Source organism: Phycodurus eques, chromosome 8 (assembly GCF_024500275.1).
Source record: "Phycodurus eques isolate BA_2022a chromosome 8, UOR_Pequ_1.1, whole genome shotgun sequence".
NCBI classification, from domain to species: Eukaryota; Metazoa; Chordata; class Actinopteri; order Syngnathiformes; family Syngnathidae; genus Phycodurus; species Phycodurus eques.
Window position 1 is genome coordinate 8,655,519 of NC_084532.1, and position 17,512 is coordinate 8,673,030.

At 40.6% G+C, this 17,512-nt stretch overlaps 2 protein-coding genes across 6 annotated transcripts in view; one reads left to right on the forward strand and one right to left on the reverse strand.

Moving 5' to 3' along the window:
• Positions 1-13,911, forward strand: part of alg6 (ALG6 alpha-1,3-glucosyltransferase) — a 44,739-nt gene extending 30,828 nt beyond the window's left edge. For both annotated transcript variants that reach the window (XM_061683964.1, XM_061683965.1), the window contains exons 15-16: positions 473-609; positions 11,260-13,911. In XM_061683964.1, the coding sequence (XP_061539948.1) occupies positions 473-609; positions 11,260-11,368 (246 nt within the window). In that variant the 3' untranslated portion in view covers positions 11,369-13,911. The remainder of the gene's footprint in view (positions 1-472; positions 610-11,259) is intronic.
• Positions 1,156-17,225, reverse strand: itgb3bp (integrin subunit beta 3 binding protein). 4 transcript variants are annotated; one of them, XM_061683968.1, is made up of 9 exons: positions 17,066-17,225; positions 16,762-16,795; positions 16,593-16,671; positions 16,287-16,341; positions 14,475-14,553; positions 14,146-14,230; positions 13,862-13,918; positions 2,459-2,512; positions 1,156-2,274 (listed from the first exon to the last, which is right to left on the reverse strand). In XM_061683968.1, exons 1-8 carry the CDS (start codon positions 17,068-17,070, stop codon positions 2,460-2,462), a joined length of 447 nt encoding a protein of 148 aa, XP_061539952.1. In that variant the 5' UTR covers positions 17,071-17,225; the 3' UTR covers positions 1,156-2,274; position 2,459. The 4 variants fall into 4 exon arrangements, 3 of the variants coding, with proteins under 3 accessions (XP_061539952.1, XP_061539951.1, XP_061539950.1); XR_009769050.1 differs by lacking the exons at positions 1,156-2,274; positions 2,459-2,512 and adding exons at positions 11,095-11,154; positions 11,257-11,514; XM_061683967.1 differs by lacking the exons at positions 1,156-2,274; positions 2,459-2,512 and adding an exon at positions 10,119-11,154.
• Between the last annotated feature and the right edge of the window lie 287 nt (positions 17,226-17,512).

Genomic DNA, 17,512 nt, shown 5'->3' on the forward strand with positions numbered 1-17,512 from the left:
TGATGATGTCCATAAAGTGCTATATAAGTGCAGTCCATTTAGCATTTATTTTTCCCAAGATATCAAATCAACAAATGTTTTTTAAATTGATCTCAAGATTCAAATTCACTTTGCTGGTTGCATTCCTTAACTGGTTCGCAAGTGGAGGAAGCAGGAAAACGAGCTTCGCCAAGTCAAGAAGACGAAGCTGAGTTTCCGCAGGAAAAAAAAGAAAAACAAAACGCGGAAAACAAGGCGAGGTGGCCCGGGTTGAAAGACCAACTCGAGCAAAGGATTAATGAACTCCAACCGCTGGACATCGGTGGAAACAGGGCGTTCAAAGTGAAGTTGCGAGCGGCGTGGGAGAGATGGATGACAGATGGCGAACACAGCTCTACTAAGACTAGGAGGGAGCGCCGGGCTAGTTACGCCACAATTCGTGAATGGATTGTGGATGCTTGGGCTAACGTGTCTGCTCGCACTGTTGTTCAAGCTTTCTGAGGAGCCGCACGGCAACGAGACTGACTCGAACCTGGCGTGTTTGATGGAGAACTTGCCCAGCTGTTCATTTCGGATACAGAAGATGAGGACTTTGATGGATTTCTGGATGAGGATTGATCAAAAAATAACGTGAGTACATTGTTAAATACTTCAACAAAATACAACAGAACTCAGTTTTGCTGCCGCTGCCTTTTTAAAAACATTGTTTTAGCGTGCATGCATGCTACCGTATGTTTTAAGCTAGCGTATGTTTTACCATGCCTGCGCCCAATAATACAGTGCGCCTTACGTATGTACAGAAATACAGAAATAGACCCCGTAACCGAGACTGCGCCTTTTAATACGGTGCACCCTATGGTCGTGAAAATACGGTACATGGAAAAGGATGACAAGCTGAAAGGAAAAGAAGACGACGGTTAAAAACTGCTGTGTAATGTAATAAATATTACAGGACTCATGATAATGTAAATACTTGGTGGGCCAGATCACAGAACGGAAAAGGCCAAATGTGGCCCATACTTTACTGTTTTAGTGGCATAAAACGTGCACCGAGGATGGAATTACTGTACACTTTCCAGACATCCTTATTGGATCATACCGAAAGGTGTCTCTTCATTACAAACTTGATAAACAAACAAAAGATTTTGCTTCAAATTTTATTGAAGAACACAGGGGAAAAAAAGAAATACAATGAAAATCACGTTAAAGAAATCCCATCAAGAAATATTTTTGTGATAACTGATAAATCAATGTGGTATAAATATTAGAACTGAAGAAATTAGCGTGAGGCTTTAGACTTCATTCAGTAGCAGCAATAGCGAAGCATTTCAATTGTACTTCGTGGAAGCAACAAATCATTTTGTGACTGTCACACAACATTTAGAGTCCTTGAATAAGTAACAAAAGTAAATATTTGTTACCACAGTAACGAATAAGGTCAATCACTACTTAAGAGCCAGTCATTTAGGATTAGAAGCTGGTACATTGAGTACTTCCCTTTATCCTCCCAACTGAAACTTTGCACTCGCGGGAGATCAAGAAAGTGTTTGTCAGGAACTCGGGTTGCTAACCCTAATTGGGACCGCGACTCTCACTCACACTTTTCAAGTCCATTGGAAACCCGTACGACATTCAAAGGGGCCTAAATGAAAACATTAGTTCTGTTTACGGCTGTGCTAGCTTTGTCCTTCACGTGGCCTCTAAGGGTGATAAAGTGAGAGTTACACGATCCACCTTGGGCAGAAATAGGAAATGTTGCTGTGAACAGCAGCTGTTACTTGGGATGACTCGTGCACAGAGAGGCCTCGGCCTTCCCAGGCACTGCCAAATAAAGAGACTACTGTGTCGTAAGACCACCTACCCCCCCCCTCCTCCCTCACGCCCCCAACCCAATCACGCCACACACTTTTACTTTTCATAGGTGTTAGATTGCAGAGGTGGGCAGGATTGCAACTGCTTTAGCCACAAATGAGATGACAGTTGCTGATGGGAAAAACATTATTTGCACAAAGTTGCTGGATTGGGGTTCTTGTGTGCAATCAAAATTTGTCAGTTGCCTGGCAGAGGATAGACGCAGCAAACATGACGGATGATTCGCCGCTATCCAGTGCATCGCAGACGCTTCTTGGGCAAACGAATGACGGCATGCGAGACATCTCAGCCTCGCGACTGACAGCACACCTTCGACATCCATCTCCAGTTTTACCTCAGCGAGTTCATACGCACAAGCGCTTCACGAGTTGAAGAGCAATTCCAATAGCTGTCGGCTGCCGGGATACATCGCAAAACAAAAACCTGGGGAATAAGGGAGAAGAAAACATGATTGTAACCCCTCTGGCACCCGCTCATATTCCACACTAACTGTCAAGCTGGAATGTTTGCCATGTTTTAAGCCAGCATGAGGACCATTTTCAATCCACCACAGCAAGTTCACTCATACAGTTTGTAGAAAATTAAGAGATGAAGTCTATTATTGTACCTTAATCCATGATAGACTTTAGGAATGCATAGGAGCTACCCATCCTCACAGTACCTAAAAAGAGCAATAAAGAAGGCTTTAAAAACAAACAACAACAAAAAAAACTTTTGGATAATCTTGTGCTCAGATGGCAGACAACATGCCGCAAAGGTGGAAATCAAATTTTAATGGCACGGGACAAATTCTCTGAATGTTCTGAGCTCAAAGCAGGTTGGATTACCATCATGTGATTTTTGCCCACTCAACATCTATTGCAGCCTGGTCATCCCTCGCTCTGTGATCCCTTCCAAAGGTTTCTTCCTTTTTCCCGAAATTGTTTATATTCTTGTCTGGATGGGGAATTTTGACCAGGGGTACATTACTTGTACCAAAAATTAATCAGGTACGCCCATCCCTAATCACTGGTATCAGCAGTGATACCAGTGATTCTCAAAGTGTGGCACATCCCTCTAGTGGTATGTCAAATAATGACTGCCTTAGCAACATTCCGTTGTATTTAACTTTGAAGATCAATTCATTTGCATTTAATGCAAGTATGTTAACGATAGTGGTACTTGGAGAGCTAAGTTTGAGAACCACTGCAGTAGACTGTGTCAATCAAAACTGAGTTTTATCTTTATAAAGGCAGATTTTGTACCACAATATCCTGGTGTTCCTAATGTTGTGGCCGGTGGGTGTATTTCGCACCTTTGGTTGAAACAAAATGCCATTCACTAAATCAGAAATCCCGCCTGAAAAGATTGCACACTATGCAATCCAGAGCGCTGATCGAAGTTGGTTGTATATTGGACCAAAACAGCCCAATATACAACTCCCCACTTTAATTATAGCCGCGTGTTCAATCAGAAAGCATCCAACTCCCAGTGGACAGGTGGCATGTGTCTGTGAGGCCTCCAAGGATTGATGAGCCTGTGTCCCGGCGCTTTCTGGGCTAGAGGCCCACGACACGGCAAAAAAGTGATGGGCTTTTACGACATCTTAAGGAGTCGTCTTTTTAATACAGCCCATTACTGCTATCATACAAATCTTTCCCTGTGTGGCCCCATCTACAGCCTGGTCAATTTTTACACTGCTGAGCCGTCCCCTTTTCCCCCCATTTTGTCATACTCAAATTTCATATTTTACAGGATCTTTTCTTTTAACAGGGAAAAATGTCAATAAACATACATTGCCATCCTGCCTGTATTTAGTGCTTAATTGTAACTAAAAGCTTCAGAGAACATTTAATTTGTTTCTGTAGTAAGCAGAATTGTTTAAATGTTATTTATTTTTATGTACCAACGAAAATATACTGTGAAGTGCTGCATTGATTTAGAACATAACCATGTCTCCATACGGGCAGGAGGCGATGAATTTATGAATCCTTTGCACAACTCCTTTAATTGAATTTTCCAAATCTCACACCACACACAAATAATCAATAGCTGCTGCTGTGTGGAACTTGCCTCAGAATTATTAGGGCTGCGCTTTTTCAATTTTGTAGTCATCAGCAGATACAGGCGTGGTGGGTATTTGTAATGCAGGAACAAAACCCTAAGGATTTATGCCTGCTCAAAGTCTGATTGTTCGTTGAAAGTGATTTTTTTTTTTTTTTTTTTTTTTTTTTTAAAGAATGCTTGCTAAGATTTTTGTTAACATCAAATGGCTGTAAGCACTTCTAACATCGCATTGCTTTGGATTTGTCTCAACGGGTATAAATATTTTCATAGATTTACTTGGCTGCCCCGGCAGGGTGCATTGCATCTCATGAAAATATAGCTTGAAGTTTAGCAATTTTTCTTTTCACATTCAAACTGGAATAGTTTCCAGCAACAGGACTCTCCTTATGCCTGCTCAAGCTCTACACAATCAGAATCAGAATCATCTTTATTTGTATAAGTATGTCAAAAACACACAAGGAATTTGTCTCCGGTAGTTGGAGCTGCTCTAGTATGACAACAGACAGTCAATTGACAGAGAACATCTTTGGAGACATAAAAATATATATACATACATATATATATATATTTTTGTTTTTTTGTTTTTTGACAATTGTGCAAAATGATGCCCAGCCCATTAGCAATTTAGAGCAGTTTGAAATGACGAATAGAAAAATAGTCTGGTGCAGTCACCAATGTGCAAATGGTTTAACAATTTAAAGCAGGTTGGACACAAAATGCTGAACACCCTCCACAAATAAACTATGACAATCTTCTACAAAATGCAATATTCGCCACTGTATCAAAGTGGTTAGGACTATTGTCAGTGCACTAACATTTTTCATGAATTAAAAAAAGTAACGCCGTGCGCTGCTGAGTGGGGTGGTACATCACTGTATTTAGCATTTCCTTTTTAAAAGGCCCCAAAATGTCCTACTTTTACAATCCTTTTCTTGTTAGGGTGGAGCAAAAGTCAATTTAATTGTCGACTAAGAATGGGCCATGCTGTGGGGGAACAAAAGGCTATACATTGTGTCCACACGTAGTTAATTAAATAAGACAGATGAAGCAGATTGTGCCTCTTATTTACAGATGTCAGACCATAGCTTTGTACAAATTCATCCATCCATCCATTTTCTGAGCCGCTTGTCCTCACTAGGGTCGCGGCCGTGCTGGAGCCTATCCCAGCTGTCATCGGGCAGGAGGCGGGGTACACCCTGAACTGGTTGCCATCCAATCACAGGGCACATAGAAACAAACAACCATTCGCACTCCAGTCATGCCTACGGGCAATTTAGAGTCTCCAATTAATGCATGTTTTTGGGATGTGGGAGGAAACCGGAGTGCCCGGAGAAAACCCACGCAGGCACGGGGAGAACATGCAAACTCCACACAGGCGGGGATGGGGATTGAACCCCGCACCTCAGAACTGTGAGATTGACGCTCTAACCAGTCGGCCACCGTGCCGCCTGTACAAATTCACGTCGTCTTAATTTTATTAACTGTAAATTTGTCACATTATTATTGTACAGTAGAAGCGTACAGGTCAAGGCGAACCGATCTGAACTGTAAAGTAGAAATGTAGATTAAGAGAGTGGGTGTCTACAATTACAGGAATGACTTCGGTGTACTGATTTCGAAAAAGTAACCTTGAAGATTTGTCTACCTGCTAACGTATTATGTACCTAATGTCCATAACTCTGCCATAAAACCGTGCATCTCCCACCACTCTTCTTAAAGTTATCGAGGGTCCAAATCGACCAAGAGACAACTTGCATTCAGAATCTCTGCTGATAAGCGACTTCAAAATCAATTTGTCTTAAATTGTCCTCTATCACAAATGCTGCTGAAATGTGTGTTAGGGAGAGAACAATAGTTTGAAAATGTAATTTGGACTTGCCAAACAATGTTGTGTGTATGATGGGAAGGGTTAGTGACTGTATATTGAGCTACTAATCAATTCCTGTTTCACAAAGAAACCGCAATGAGGAAATCTGCCAGGCCCTGCATATTTAGCAACTATTTATGACTTGAAGCTTTCTTCCGTTTTATATATATATATATATATATATATATATATATATAATATTGCACAGTGATAAACCTCAGGTTAACCTTGAGAGTTTTCCCCACTTCTATTCATCTCCTTTCAGCCCAGAGCCATTTTAACAAACATTTTACACTAGGGCAGCTTTTGCTCCATGATAATCATCACTGTCAGCTGGTCGCATGTCAGGCTCCAACAGAGGCCAGAACTCTCCAGTAAGTTTGAATTATAGTTTGTTTGCTTAAAATGTGTCTCAAAACACAAGAGATGCCCATTTCCACTCCCCTGCTATCTGCCTTGACATTGTGACGTCTGTTGTTTTAAGGAGGTTCATGCAAAACAGAAAAATTTCACAGATCCACCATGTGACAAAAATGTGACATTCCTCGGGTGCGGATTCACAATGCAGCATGTATGTTCAGCTCCCTTACTGGAACGAATTAACATAATTTCTAACAACCTTGTCGGAAAACAAGCTTGCCATCTGACAATCAGCCCTATTCACTTTCCACCATTCACCATTGTAAGATTGGATCACAAGAATCGCTTTGCTGCAGGCATAATATGTGCCTAAAATAATCAAATTAATTCTTTCCCCAGGAAATCTACTCACTTACGTGTTGCTGTAGCCATAGAAAAATTTTGTTTTTCTCCAAAGGTCGTAGAAAACATGATTGTCTTACTCAACAAGCGTCCATTGATGTTGCTAATGGCAAATGGCAAAGAAGATGCAGCGAGACGCAAATAAAAAAGACAAGTAGCAGCAAGGGGAAATCCTTGGCAAATCTAATAGCCTTGTAACTCAGTTTGTGCTCATGCTCATCTTGAAATCAAGTGAGTACATGGAAGACTGGTTAAACGCAAAGGGCAACACGTTTGATACACACTTGTGAAATAATTTTACTCAAATGGCCTTTCATTAGTGGCGGCACAGTGAACGACTGGTTAGCACATCTGCCTCACAGTTCTGAGGACCGGGTTCAAATCCCGGCCTCGCCTGTGCGGAGTGTGCATGTTGTCCCTGTGCGCGTGGGTTTTCTCCAGGCACTCCGGTTTCCTCCCACATCCCAAAAACCCGCATGGTAGGTTCAGTGAAGACTCTAAATTGCCCGTAGGTGTGAGTGTGAATGGTTGTTTGTTGATATGTGCCCTGCAATTGGCTGGCGACCAGTGCAGGGTGTACCCTGCCTCTCGCCCGAAGATAGCTGGGATAGGCTCCAGCACGCCCGCGACCCAAGTGAGGATAAGCGGTACAGAAAATGGATGGATGGACTTTCATTATTTGTTGTTATTAATAATAAATGATATTTACCTATAATCTATGTAAAACTGATCATGCTAATGATTTCTCACAATAATTATCAACAATGATCTAACAAGGTAGGAAAAATAAATATCAATATGAAACACCATTTCAATTCATCCTCACAAGTGTAGATTTTCAAACGATCACTTCTACAACATTCCCAGTAAATCACAATTTCCCATTAATGGTAAGCTATTTTTAGAACAGGTCTGCGAGATACTCGTGCTGGAGTCTATCCCAGCTATCTTCGGGCAGCAAGTGGGGTACGCCCTGAACTGGTTGCCAGCCAATCGCAGGGTACATATAAACAAACGACCATTCACACTCACATTCTCACCTACGGGCAATTTAGAGACTTCAATTAACCTACCATGCATGTGTTTGGGATGTGGGAGGAAACTGGAGTGCCCGGAGAAAACCCACGCAGGCAGGAGGAGAACATGCAAACTCCACACAGGCGGGGCCGGGGATTGAACCCCGGTCCTCAGAACTGTGAGGCAGACGCTCTAACCAGTCGTCCACCCTGCCGCCTTGTGTTAAATCACCTTTTCATTTAACAACATTCAATAAACGTTTGGGAACTGAGGACACTAATTGTTGAAGCTTTGTACGTGAAATTCTTTCCCATTCTTGCTTGATGTATAGCTTCAGCTGTTCAACAGTCCGGGGTCTCCGTTGTCGTATTTTACGCTTCATAATGCGCCACACATTTTCAATGGGAGACAGGTCTGGACTGCAGGCAGGCCAGTCTAGTGCCCGCACTCTTTTACTCCGAAGCCACGTTGTTGTAACACGTGCAGAATGTGGTTTGACATTGTCTTGCTGAAATAAGCAGGGGCGTCCATGAAAAAGACGTTGCTTGGATGGCAGCATATGTTTCTCCAAAACCTGTATGTACCTTTCAGCATTAATGGTGCCTTCACACATGTGTAAGTTACCCATGCCCATTGGCACGAACACAGCCCCATACCATCACAGATGCTGGTTTTTGAACTTTGCGTCAACAGTCCGGATGGTTCTTTTCCTCTTTGGCCCGGAGGACACGACGTCCACAATTTCCCAAAACAATTTGAAATGTGGACTCGTCGGACTACAGAACACTTTTCCACTTTGCATCAGTCCATCTTAGATGAGCTCGGGCCCAGAGAAGCCGGCGGCGTTTCTGGGTGTTGTTGATAAATGGCTTTTGCTTTGCATCGTACAGTTTCAAGTTGCACTTACGGATGTAGCGCCGAACTGTATTTACTGACATTGGTTTTCTGAAGTGTTCCTGAGCCCATGTGGTGATATCCTTTACACATTGATGTCGGTTTTTGATGCAGTGCCGCCCGAGGGATCGAAGGTCACGGGCATTCAATGTTGGTTTTCGGCCTTGCCGCTTACATGCAGTGATTTCTCCAGATTCTCTGAACCTTTTGATGATATTATGGACCGTAGATGATGAAATCCCTGAATTCCTTGCAATTGTACATTGAGGAACATTGTCCTTAAACTGTTCAACAATTTTCTCTCGCACTTGTTCACAAAGAGGTGAACCTCGCCCCATCTTTGCTTGTGAATGACTGAGCAATTCAGGGAAGCTCCTTTTATACACAATCATGGCACCCTCCTGTTCCCAATTAGCCTGTTCACCTGTGGGATGTTCCAAACAGGTGTTTGATGAGCATTCCTCAACTTTCTCAGTCTTTTTTGCCACCTGTCCCAGCTTTTTTGGAACGTGTTGCAGCCATACAATTCTAAGTTAATGATTATTTGCTAAAAACAGTCAAGTTTATCAGTTTTAACATTAAATATCTTGTCTTTGTAGTGTATTCAATTAAATATAGGTTCAATATGATTTGCAAATCATTGTAGTCTGTTTTTAATTATGTTTAACACAACGTCCCAACTTCATTGGAATTGGGGTTGTACTTAACATGCTCACCTGTGCGTGGATTTCAGGATGACTGGACTGTAAATGTCTCTTCAAATTTGTTGTTTCTGAGCACGCACTCCTGGGCATTAATTAAATTGAACAAAATCTTGCTTGAAAGATGTCTGATCAATAATTTTGACACACATTCCTTCAATTCGACAAACTTTTCTCATCTCATCTCACAGTTCTTCTGTGTCCGTTTTTTAAACTCCTGTCACAGTAGAAAGTGATCCGACAGTCCCAGCTGGTATCTGCTTGCAGTCAAACACGAGGCAATTCTGTGAACTTCATGAAGAGGTCATGAAGTTTGTGCCTGAATAATCAAAAGATAACACTGCATACAAACTTTTCATGGATGATTCATAATTATTATATATTATATATATATTGGCGGCACGGTGGACGACTGGTTAGAGCGTCAGCCTCACAGTTCTGAGGACCCGGGTTCAATCCCCGGCCCAGCCTGTGTGGAGTTTGCATGTTCTCCCCGTGCCTGCGTGGGTTTTCTCCGGGCACTCCGGTTTCCTCCCACATCCCAAAAACATGCATTAATTGGAGACTCTAAATTTCCCGTAGGTGTGACTGTGAGTGCGAATGGTTGTTTGTTTGTATGTGCCCTGCGATTGGCTGGCAACTACTTCAGGGTGTACCCCGCCTCCTGCCCGATGACAGCTGGGATAGGCTCCAGCACGCCCGCGACCCTAGTGAGGAGAAGCGGCTCAGAAAATGAATGGATGGATATATATATATATTATCGAGCGATGCGGCCGAACCTGACTCAACGGTCGTGCAGTGTGCAGGGTTTGGTAACTCTTTTCATGAATGGCTGATCAGTCTGTCACTGGTTTTGCCGTGATTAAAAATTTGAGTTGCCGTTGCACACTGTCGCAATGTTGCAGCTTACAGCCAATCAAAATGCATGCAAGCTTTCACGCAACCTAAAAATACATTTCCGGGTTTTAAGCGATCCGGCCTGCCGCGTAGCCCCAAACCATATAATTAGTATATAAAGCATCAAAGTTTGTGTTTTACATCAATATTTACCGTCATTTCTCATGTATAATGCACACACTTGTATAATACGCAGCCCCAAAGTTGATCTCAAAATTCTGGAAAACCACACGAACAGTTGTGCTCATAGGTTTGATTATCCAGGCAGAATTTGTAAGATTGGTACAATTCTTTAAAGAAAACAAGAAAAACACTTAATTTTATTTTAATGGCATTCAAATTAAACTGTTAAGAAAAGCATTATAATTAAACAAAAAATAACCATAAAGAAATTAATGATGGTTGTTGTTTAGTCATCTGTCATATTAAAAAAACAACAACAATATTTTACAAATTCTGCCAGGGTATGTAAACTTATGAGCACAACTGTACATACTGTATATCCTGTCATATTAGAATGAAAGTGTAGGCTACACCTTTTTCATACCCTCTAGGTGGCAGTGGCATATTGGAATGAAAGTGTACAGCTTTTTCATAACCTCTAGATGGCGGCATACATTTATAAAATGTTTTCATTTTCCCCGTATACCTATGTATAATGGGGACTATTGACTTTTGACAATTTTTTGGGGGGAAAAAATGTGCATTATACACGAGAAATTATGGTAATAATTTGCCTGGAGATGAAAAAGTGAAGCTTGTGACCAAAATGTAGGCGAGCGATGTGTATTAAAATGGGTACATTGAAAGGAATGGAGTCAGCAAGACTTTAAAATAGCCACACTCTCACTTTTCTTACCCACATCATCTCTCTTTTGAACCCCGCTTCTTGATTTACTAATCTATCTTTTTATGGTTTCATAAATGTGATAAAGTACAATAGACTAAATACACAGCATCAAATGCCTATACAAGCTCGCTGTTCAGGATGTCCATGTACACATATAAACATCACCGCGTATCCGGAAGTGTTTCTTCTTCCTTTTTCTTTTCACATGACTTCAAGATCTGCGGTTCCAACAGAATCTTTGTGTGTTTGGTCTGCTGTGTTGAGATTCTCTGCACACACAACACACATGATGACCAAAACTGTTGAATGGCCAATTTTTTAATCTTTATGTGTGGGGTCTGTAGCAGATAAAAAAGTATTTGTGTGTGTACCAGGCCTAACTCATCCGGTTGCAGGAGCAACTGTCCTCCTCCAACTCCGCTTGCAAGACACCGAGGTGTTCCCTGGGCAGCTGTGAAGCATAGTTCCTCCATCATGGCCTAGTTCTGCCTTGAGGCCTCCTCGCAGTTGGACAGACTATAACTCAAACCTTACCAGGAAGTGGACCACAATGTGGAACCGAAGCAGCTCTACTGTAAGTCCTTCCTGAATGACCAGGCTCTTCAATCTATAGGATAAGCATAGCCACCCTAGGAAGGAAAGTAATTTCAACTTGTATTCGCAATCTTGTCCTTTTGTCACTACCCTAATGACAGGCTTTTTCCTGCATAAAAAATTTGTAGGTGCACAACCCCAACAAACTCTGGGCCAGCTCAACCGCGAGTAAATCTGAGATCATTAAAACTGTTCTCTGACCAGCGGCATTTTTAACCTCAATTGCGGTATTATACAGAGCCGACGGAGCGGTGTTCTATCAGGAACAGTTGGAAGTTGTTCCGAAAACCGTTGAGGAAAAAGAAAAGAGCTGTGAATAAACATCAAGAGGAGAAGAAGAAGAGCCGTGAATACAGATTTTCTTTCCAACTGCAGAATGGTAGAAAGTATTTTCCACGACGAGGCAATGGTAAGCAACTGCACATGCTCGCAGCCTCTGTCCAGACTGTGGATGTGGAGAGACAATACTCTGCATTCAAATTTTGTCATATATGACGACATTGTCCTGAAACTGTTGGACTATTTTCTTACGCACTTGTTCACAAAGAAGTGAACCTCGCCCCATCTTTGCTTGGGAATCTCTTTTTATACCCAATCATGGCACCCGCCTGTTCCCAATTAGCCTGTTCACCTGTGGGATGTTCCAAACAGGTGTTTGATGAGCATTCGTCAACTTTCTCAGTCTTTTTTGGAACCTGTTGTAACCATAAAATTCTAAGTGAATGATTATTTGCTAAAAACAATAAGGTTTATCGGTTTGAACATTAAATATCTTGTATTTGTAGTGTATTCAATTAAATAGAGGTTGAACATGATTTGCAAATAATTGTATTCGGTTTTTATTTTTTTAACACAACATCCCAACTTCAATGGAATTGGGGTTGTAGAGTATACATGTGTCACTGATGGTGTAGTGGCTCGCCTGACTTTGGTGCAGGCAGCGTGGGTTCAGTTCCCACTCAGTGGCAGTGCGAATGGTTGTCCGTGTCTATATGTGCCCTGCGACTGACTAGCGACCAGTTCAGGGTGTGGGCCGCCTTTCGCCCGAAGTCAGCTGGGATCGGCTCCAACGCCCCGCAACCCTAACCGAGATAAGCGGTGTTGAAAATGCATGAAGTGTAAATGTACTTCATGGCCCGTAAGAGCAGGCGCCGGGCCAGATACTCCCGGTGCATGCTCCCCCCGACATAGCACAGTGAGGAACATGGTCGAACGCCTTTTCCAAGTCCACAGAGCGCATGTGGGCAAACTCACATGCACCCTCCAGCACCCTCGTGAGGCTGTACATCTGGTTCAGTGTTTCACGACCAAGACAAAACCACATTTGACCCCCTGAATCTGAACAGCTAGACTCTACTCTCTAGAACTTTGAAATGGACTTTCCCAGGAACACTGACCAGTATGATCCCTGACAGTTGGAACATACCCTGAACCCACCAATACATTACACGTACAGTGCCTCAAGAATGTATTAGACCCGCTGTCATAGAAATAGAGACCATGCAGCATTATAAGGTGCATTAGTGTGAACTGTTTCAATGTTAGTGAACTCTTGACGGTTTACCATCTTACCCAAATTTCATCTGACCAGCTGGATTTAGAGTCGGAAGTCAGAGATTAATCATAATTAAAATTTTACCACTAAATGTTTTTTCTCTATTCAGGAATATATGTAACTAATTGCAATTTAACGTTTTAATCAAGAAATAAGTTATTTTTTGTTTTTGTTTTGCAAAACAATATCTTCAAGGACAAGGTTATGTAATAATTATATTTAAACATTAAACTATTTGTGCGAAAGATGTTTTACATGCTCATGTAATAACCATTACAGAAATGGGGGGGAAAAAAATTCATTACTAATTATGTTAATTTAGGTCAGCTGTGTGATCTAATAAATGTGCTAAAACTGGCAGAGTTGGACTCTGACAATCTGTATTTGATTGAATTACCAAGACTGCAAATAAAAAGCGAGGCTTTAAAAAAGAAAGATACCGGTACTAGTCACAAAAATGTGATTAGTGTGTGTCTTTTATCAATAAAAAGGGGGCATTCTACAGAAATTCCAACCACGAGCAAGCAGATTAATGAGCTAGAGCATTTCAAATTAAAAAAAAGGGGATTTATACATAAAAACTCAATGAAGCACCAAAGTAGTGACTTCCCTAATATACAGTAAATGTGCACTTTGAGAAGACAGATTGAACATATTTTTATTTGTTTTATCTCAAACCCACTAAGGAAAGCACCATAAAGCCTTAGATTGATTATTGTGACAACTCAAAAGTGCAGATGTGTTTTTCTGTTGTGATGGTCCAAAGGTCTCATACTGCTAGTTGCATTGTTCTTTCTGACTTGATAACATTTATGAAACAAAGTTACCTTGGCTGGGATTCTTTTGCTCGGAATTGCCTTTTACGGATGTCTCTATTCTGGATGCTGCAATGTTACAAGAAGCATGATTACATTATGAAGAAACAATAATAAAGCTTGTTGAACACACATAAGCCTTTTGATTTCGTACCATTCTGAAAGGGGGAAAAAACAATACAAACAAAGGTAATACTTTTTCATTTGAAAGATGATTGATCAATTAATTATTATAATTTTTAACGTTTGATTGTGATATATCTGAAAATGGGCCCAAAGTATTTTAGGGGACATACCCAGTTCTCTGTGCCGCTTCAGCTCAGCTTTCAAGTGTGTAGATGCAGACAGTAAATGTTCCTGTTCATTGCTGCCCTCTGTTGGCTACAAATTCATGAGCAGTAACGCACAAAAATTCGAAAACTAGCAAAATGTATTAAACACACACACACACAGTCTTTCAAACAAGATGTGAAAGGAAAAGCCATGTCAAAGGTGAGTATTTATTATGTAATGAAGCCATCATCCCTCCATCTAAAGAGCTATTGATTTATAAAGGTCTTCGTAATGAGATGAGACATTTCCGCCAATTTGAAAGATTTAAGACCAAAGAAAGGTTTCGTCTTACGAATATTTCCTCTAGCTCTTTCCTGGCCCTGATGAACGCATCCAGTGATTGCTCCAATTTAGATCGCAGAGAGTCCAATCTGGTCAAAGCAAAAAGGAAAAGGTGGGAGGACATTATGACATCATCCGATTGCGCCTCATTCAACACATGACTAGTTCTAAACTATTACGCTAAAATGCATATTATCTCATTCTTTTTATTACAGAAATACGGTTTCTTTGCCTATAACAGGGAGCAAATTAAGATGTTCAAGTTGAGGTGCTTTTTTTTTTTTTTAATCACAATGGCCAATTAAAAATATGCAATGGGTTTACATAACTGTATAATAGATGAGCTATTTCCATTTTTTATTTTAATAATTTTTGTAGTATTAATATAAATAATCTGTTTTAATTGGCTTAGTGATAATATATTTCAATACATTTATATTATCATCAAGGAAAATTGTGGACATTGTTCATCTGTCCTTGACTGAAATACAGTATTAGTCCACTCAAGAATTTTGGGGTTTATATAGCAAATGCTTGAGCTCTCTTTTCGCACATTGAAAGAAGCCAGGTTGATCGTCTTGCACACATTGAAGGGGAAACCTTGTAGTTTGTGCTTTGGGGTCTTTTGTGACACCAGTCCTTTTCTGACTCACATCGTAGACAAACAACCATTCACAGTACTCACATTCATTCACATCTCAGGAAAATTTTGAGACTTCAATTACCGTAACATGCATGTTTGCTGTTTTTTTTTTTTTTAACAGCCCAAGATTTATTTTTCTTCACTTTCTGTATTTTTGCTCTGTTTTGATTTACTGTATTAAATATTTTGATTAGTACTCACTTTTTTAAGGACACTGCTATTAATCTGAACACAGGTCGAAAATTGTAAAAAAAAAATTGTACCGGCATTACCAGATAACTAGCAACCCTTTATTGCTCAGTGACTGTTTTTTGTCAATGTCTTTATGTCTCAAAGTGTTCTCTGTCTGTTGTCGTACTAGAGCGGCTCCAACTACCGGAGACAAATTCCTTGTGTGTTTTTTGGACATACTTGGCAAATAAAGAGGATTATGATTATGATTCTGAAAATGCGCTGTTTTGAATATCGACTCACCAGGTAGAAGCCGAATTCCAAAAAACAGACTTGTGCAAAAATCTACAATGTACTATTTGAGAATGAATTAACAACCCTTCTACTGGTTGCAGCCAACTATATTCAATTTGGCCATAATTGCTTCAAAACCTGATGAATGAACAATCAATTGTACATAATAAAACAACTGCAATGATCCATTTCTTAATTATGCCCATCACTCGTGGTGCCCTTCTACATTTACATTTCCCTAAAATAAAACCTGCTGTGCTTCTATGGACCCAAGTATGACAAGCAAGTGAGCACTATGAATCTACTGTAAACTTAGATCATGAAATGTATTCTTGACTCCACTATGAAATTAAAAACTAATGCTTATCTTGATGGATGGGCTAGACACCAAATGTCTGCCTTGACTAAGGAAATGGTTCTTGTGTTAAGTGGTTCTTATACAACTATTTTTAGTGCTATGTAAATCATTCATAATTTGGCAAGGGATGAATCCCTGCCATTTCTTGTCTGCTGTCATTAAATTCTGATGTGTCATTATGCACATCAGGAGAGTGTGGCAATTGAAATATGGCAACTCATAAAATGCAGCTCTCTGTAAAGCCTTTAAATCAGTGCACTGGCTTCATCATTAGTTAAAATAAAAATACAAACTTATACTTAGTGTATCTTGTTGATAAACCAACTAACTTTTAAAACCATAGATTTCAGACTTACTTTTCCAACTCTGTTAGTGGTGCATCTTTTTTCGGCGTGGTGGTGTTGGCCTTAACTGTTGAATATAAACCATACAGACTTTAAACAGAACAAGCAAATTCAATTAGTGTGGATGTGTATGACTCCAACTGGGTCACTGGTGTTGAGCAAGAATCAATGTGGAAAGGTATGTGGTTCTACACGTGCTGGTCCTTAGGGGTGTGGATGCAATCAGTTATGCACATAGATGGATCTCTTTTGACCTCGTTTGATGTAGTTTGGTGCCAATTTTGATAGGCTAGTAGAATGCTTCTGTTGTCAACATACCTGCCCGGGAACTTTTAGTACCGGTATGAGTCAAGTGTTGTTTGCTTTTCACAGACACTGGTATTTTGGAAGGTGGTGGCTATGCAGGGCAGAGAAAAGGTACTGTATCATTGATCACTGAGGATAAGCCATAAAATAAATACATTATCAGAGCTTTTACTGCACTTACATCGACATGGCCCATTTGTAGACGTCTTTTGGCTCTATGAAAAGTAAAGTGTCTTCTGTCAATTTTACATTCTTACAAACCATGTGCTAATCATAGAATTATTATTCACCGTACTGAAAAAAAATCATTATTTTCAATGTCCAGTAGATCTTCCAGTCAAATTATTGCACAGGGAGAACATATTGAAAATCAATCACTGTCAATGCGCAGTGTTAACGAAAATGCAGCGCTTATTAGCTATTATTATTATTATATTATAGAATTACTGCGCCTTAATTAAGTCCACGCATTCAATGGTACTTACGGCATTTTGGAGTAAACTAAGAGAAACGAACGCTGTGATCGCACAAACGCTGGTTTGTAAATCGTGTTTCAGTTGTTTAGTTGGAATTCGGCTTATTGGTGTATCAGCGCCATCTTCTGCTCCGGATGCTACATCGTAACCCCAGAAATGTAGTATTCCCACACAGTTTCCAGGCAGGACACGCCCGACTCCAATATTAGTGGCACCAGGATACGCGCCGCTGCTATATGATTGGCTGCTGTATCCCGATAAAACACGCCCTACTACTTCCAGACAGGAAAAGAAGTATATGACTAACGTGCAGCGGCGTTAACATGTTTCCCACTAACCCTAACCTATCCTAAATCGCCTTAAACTCTAACCCTAGCCCTAAACCTAACCATAACAAACGTATTTGTTTGTATGTACAAATGTGTTGGGGGCGTGTCCTTGTCTGGACACGACGTT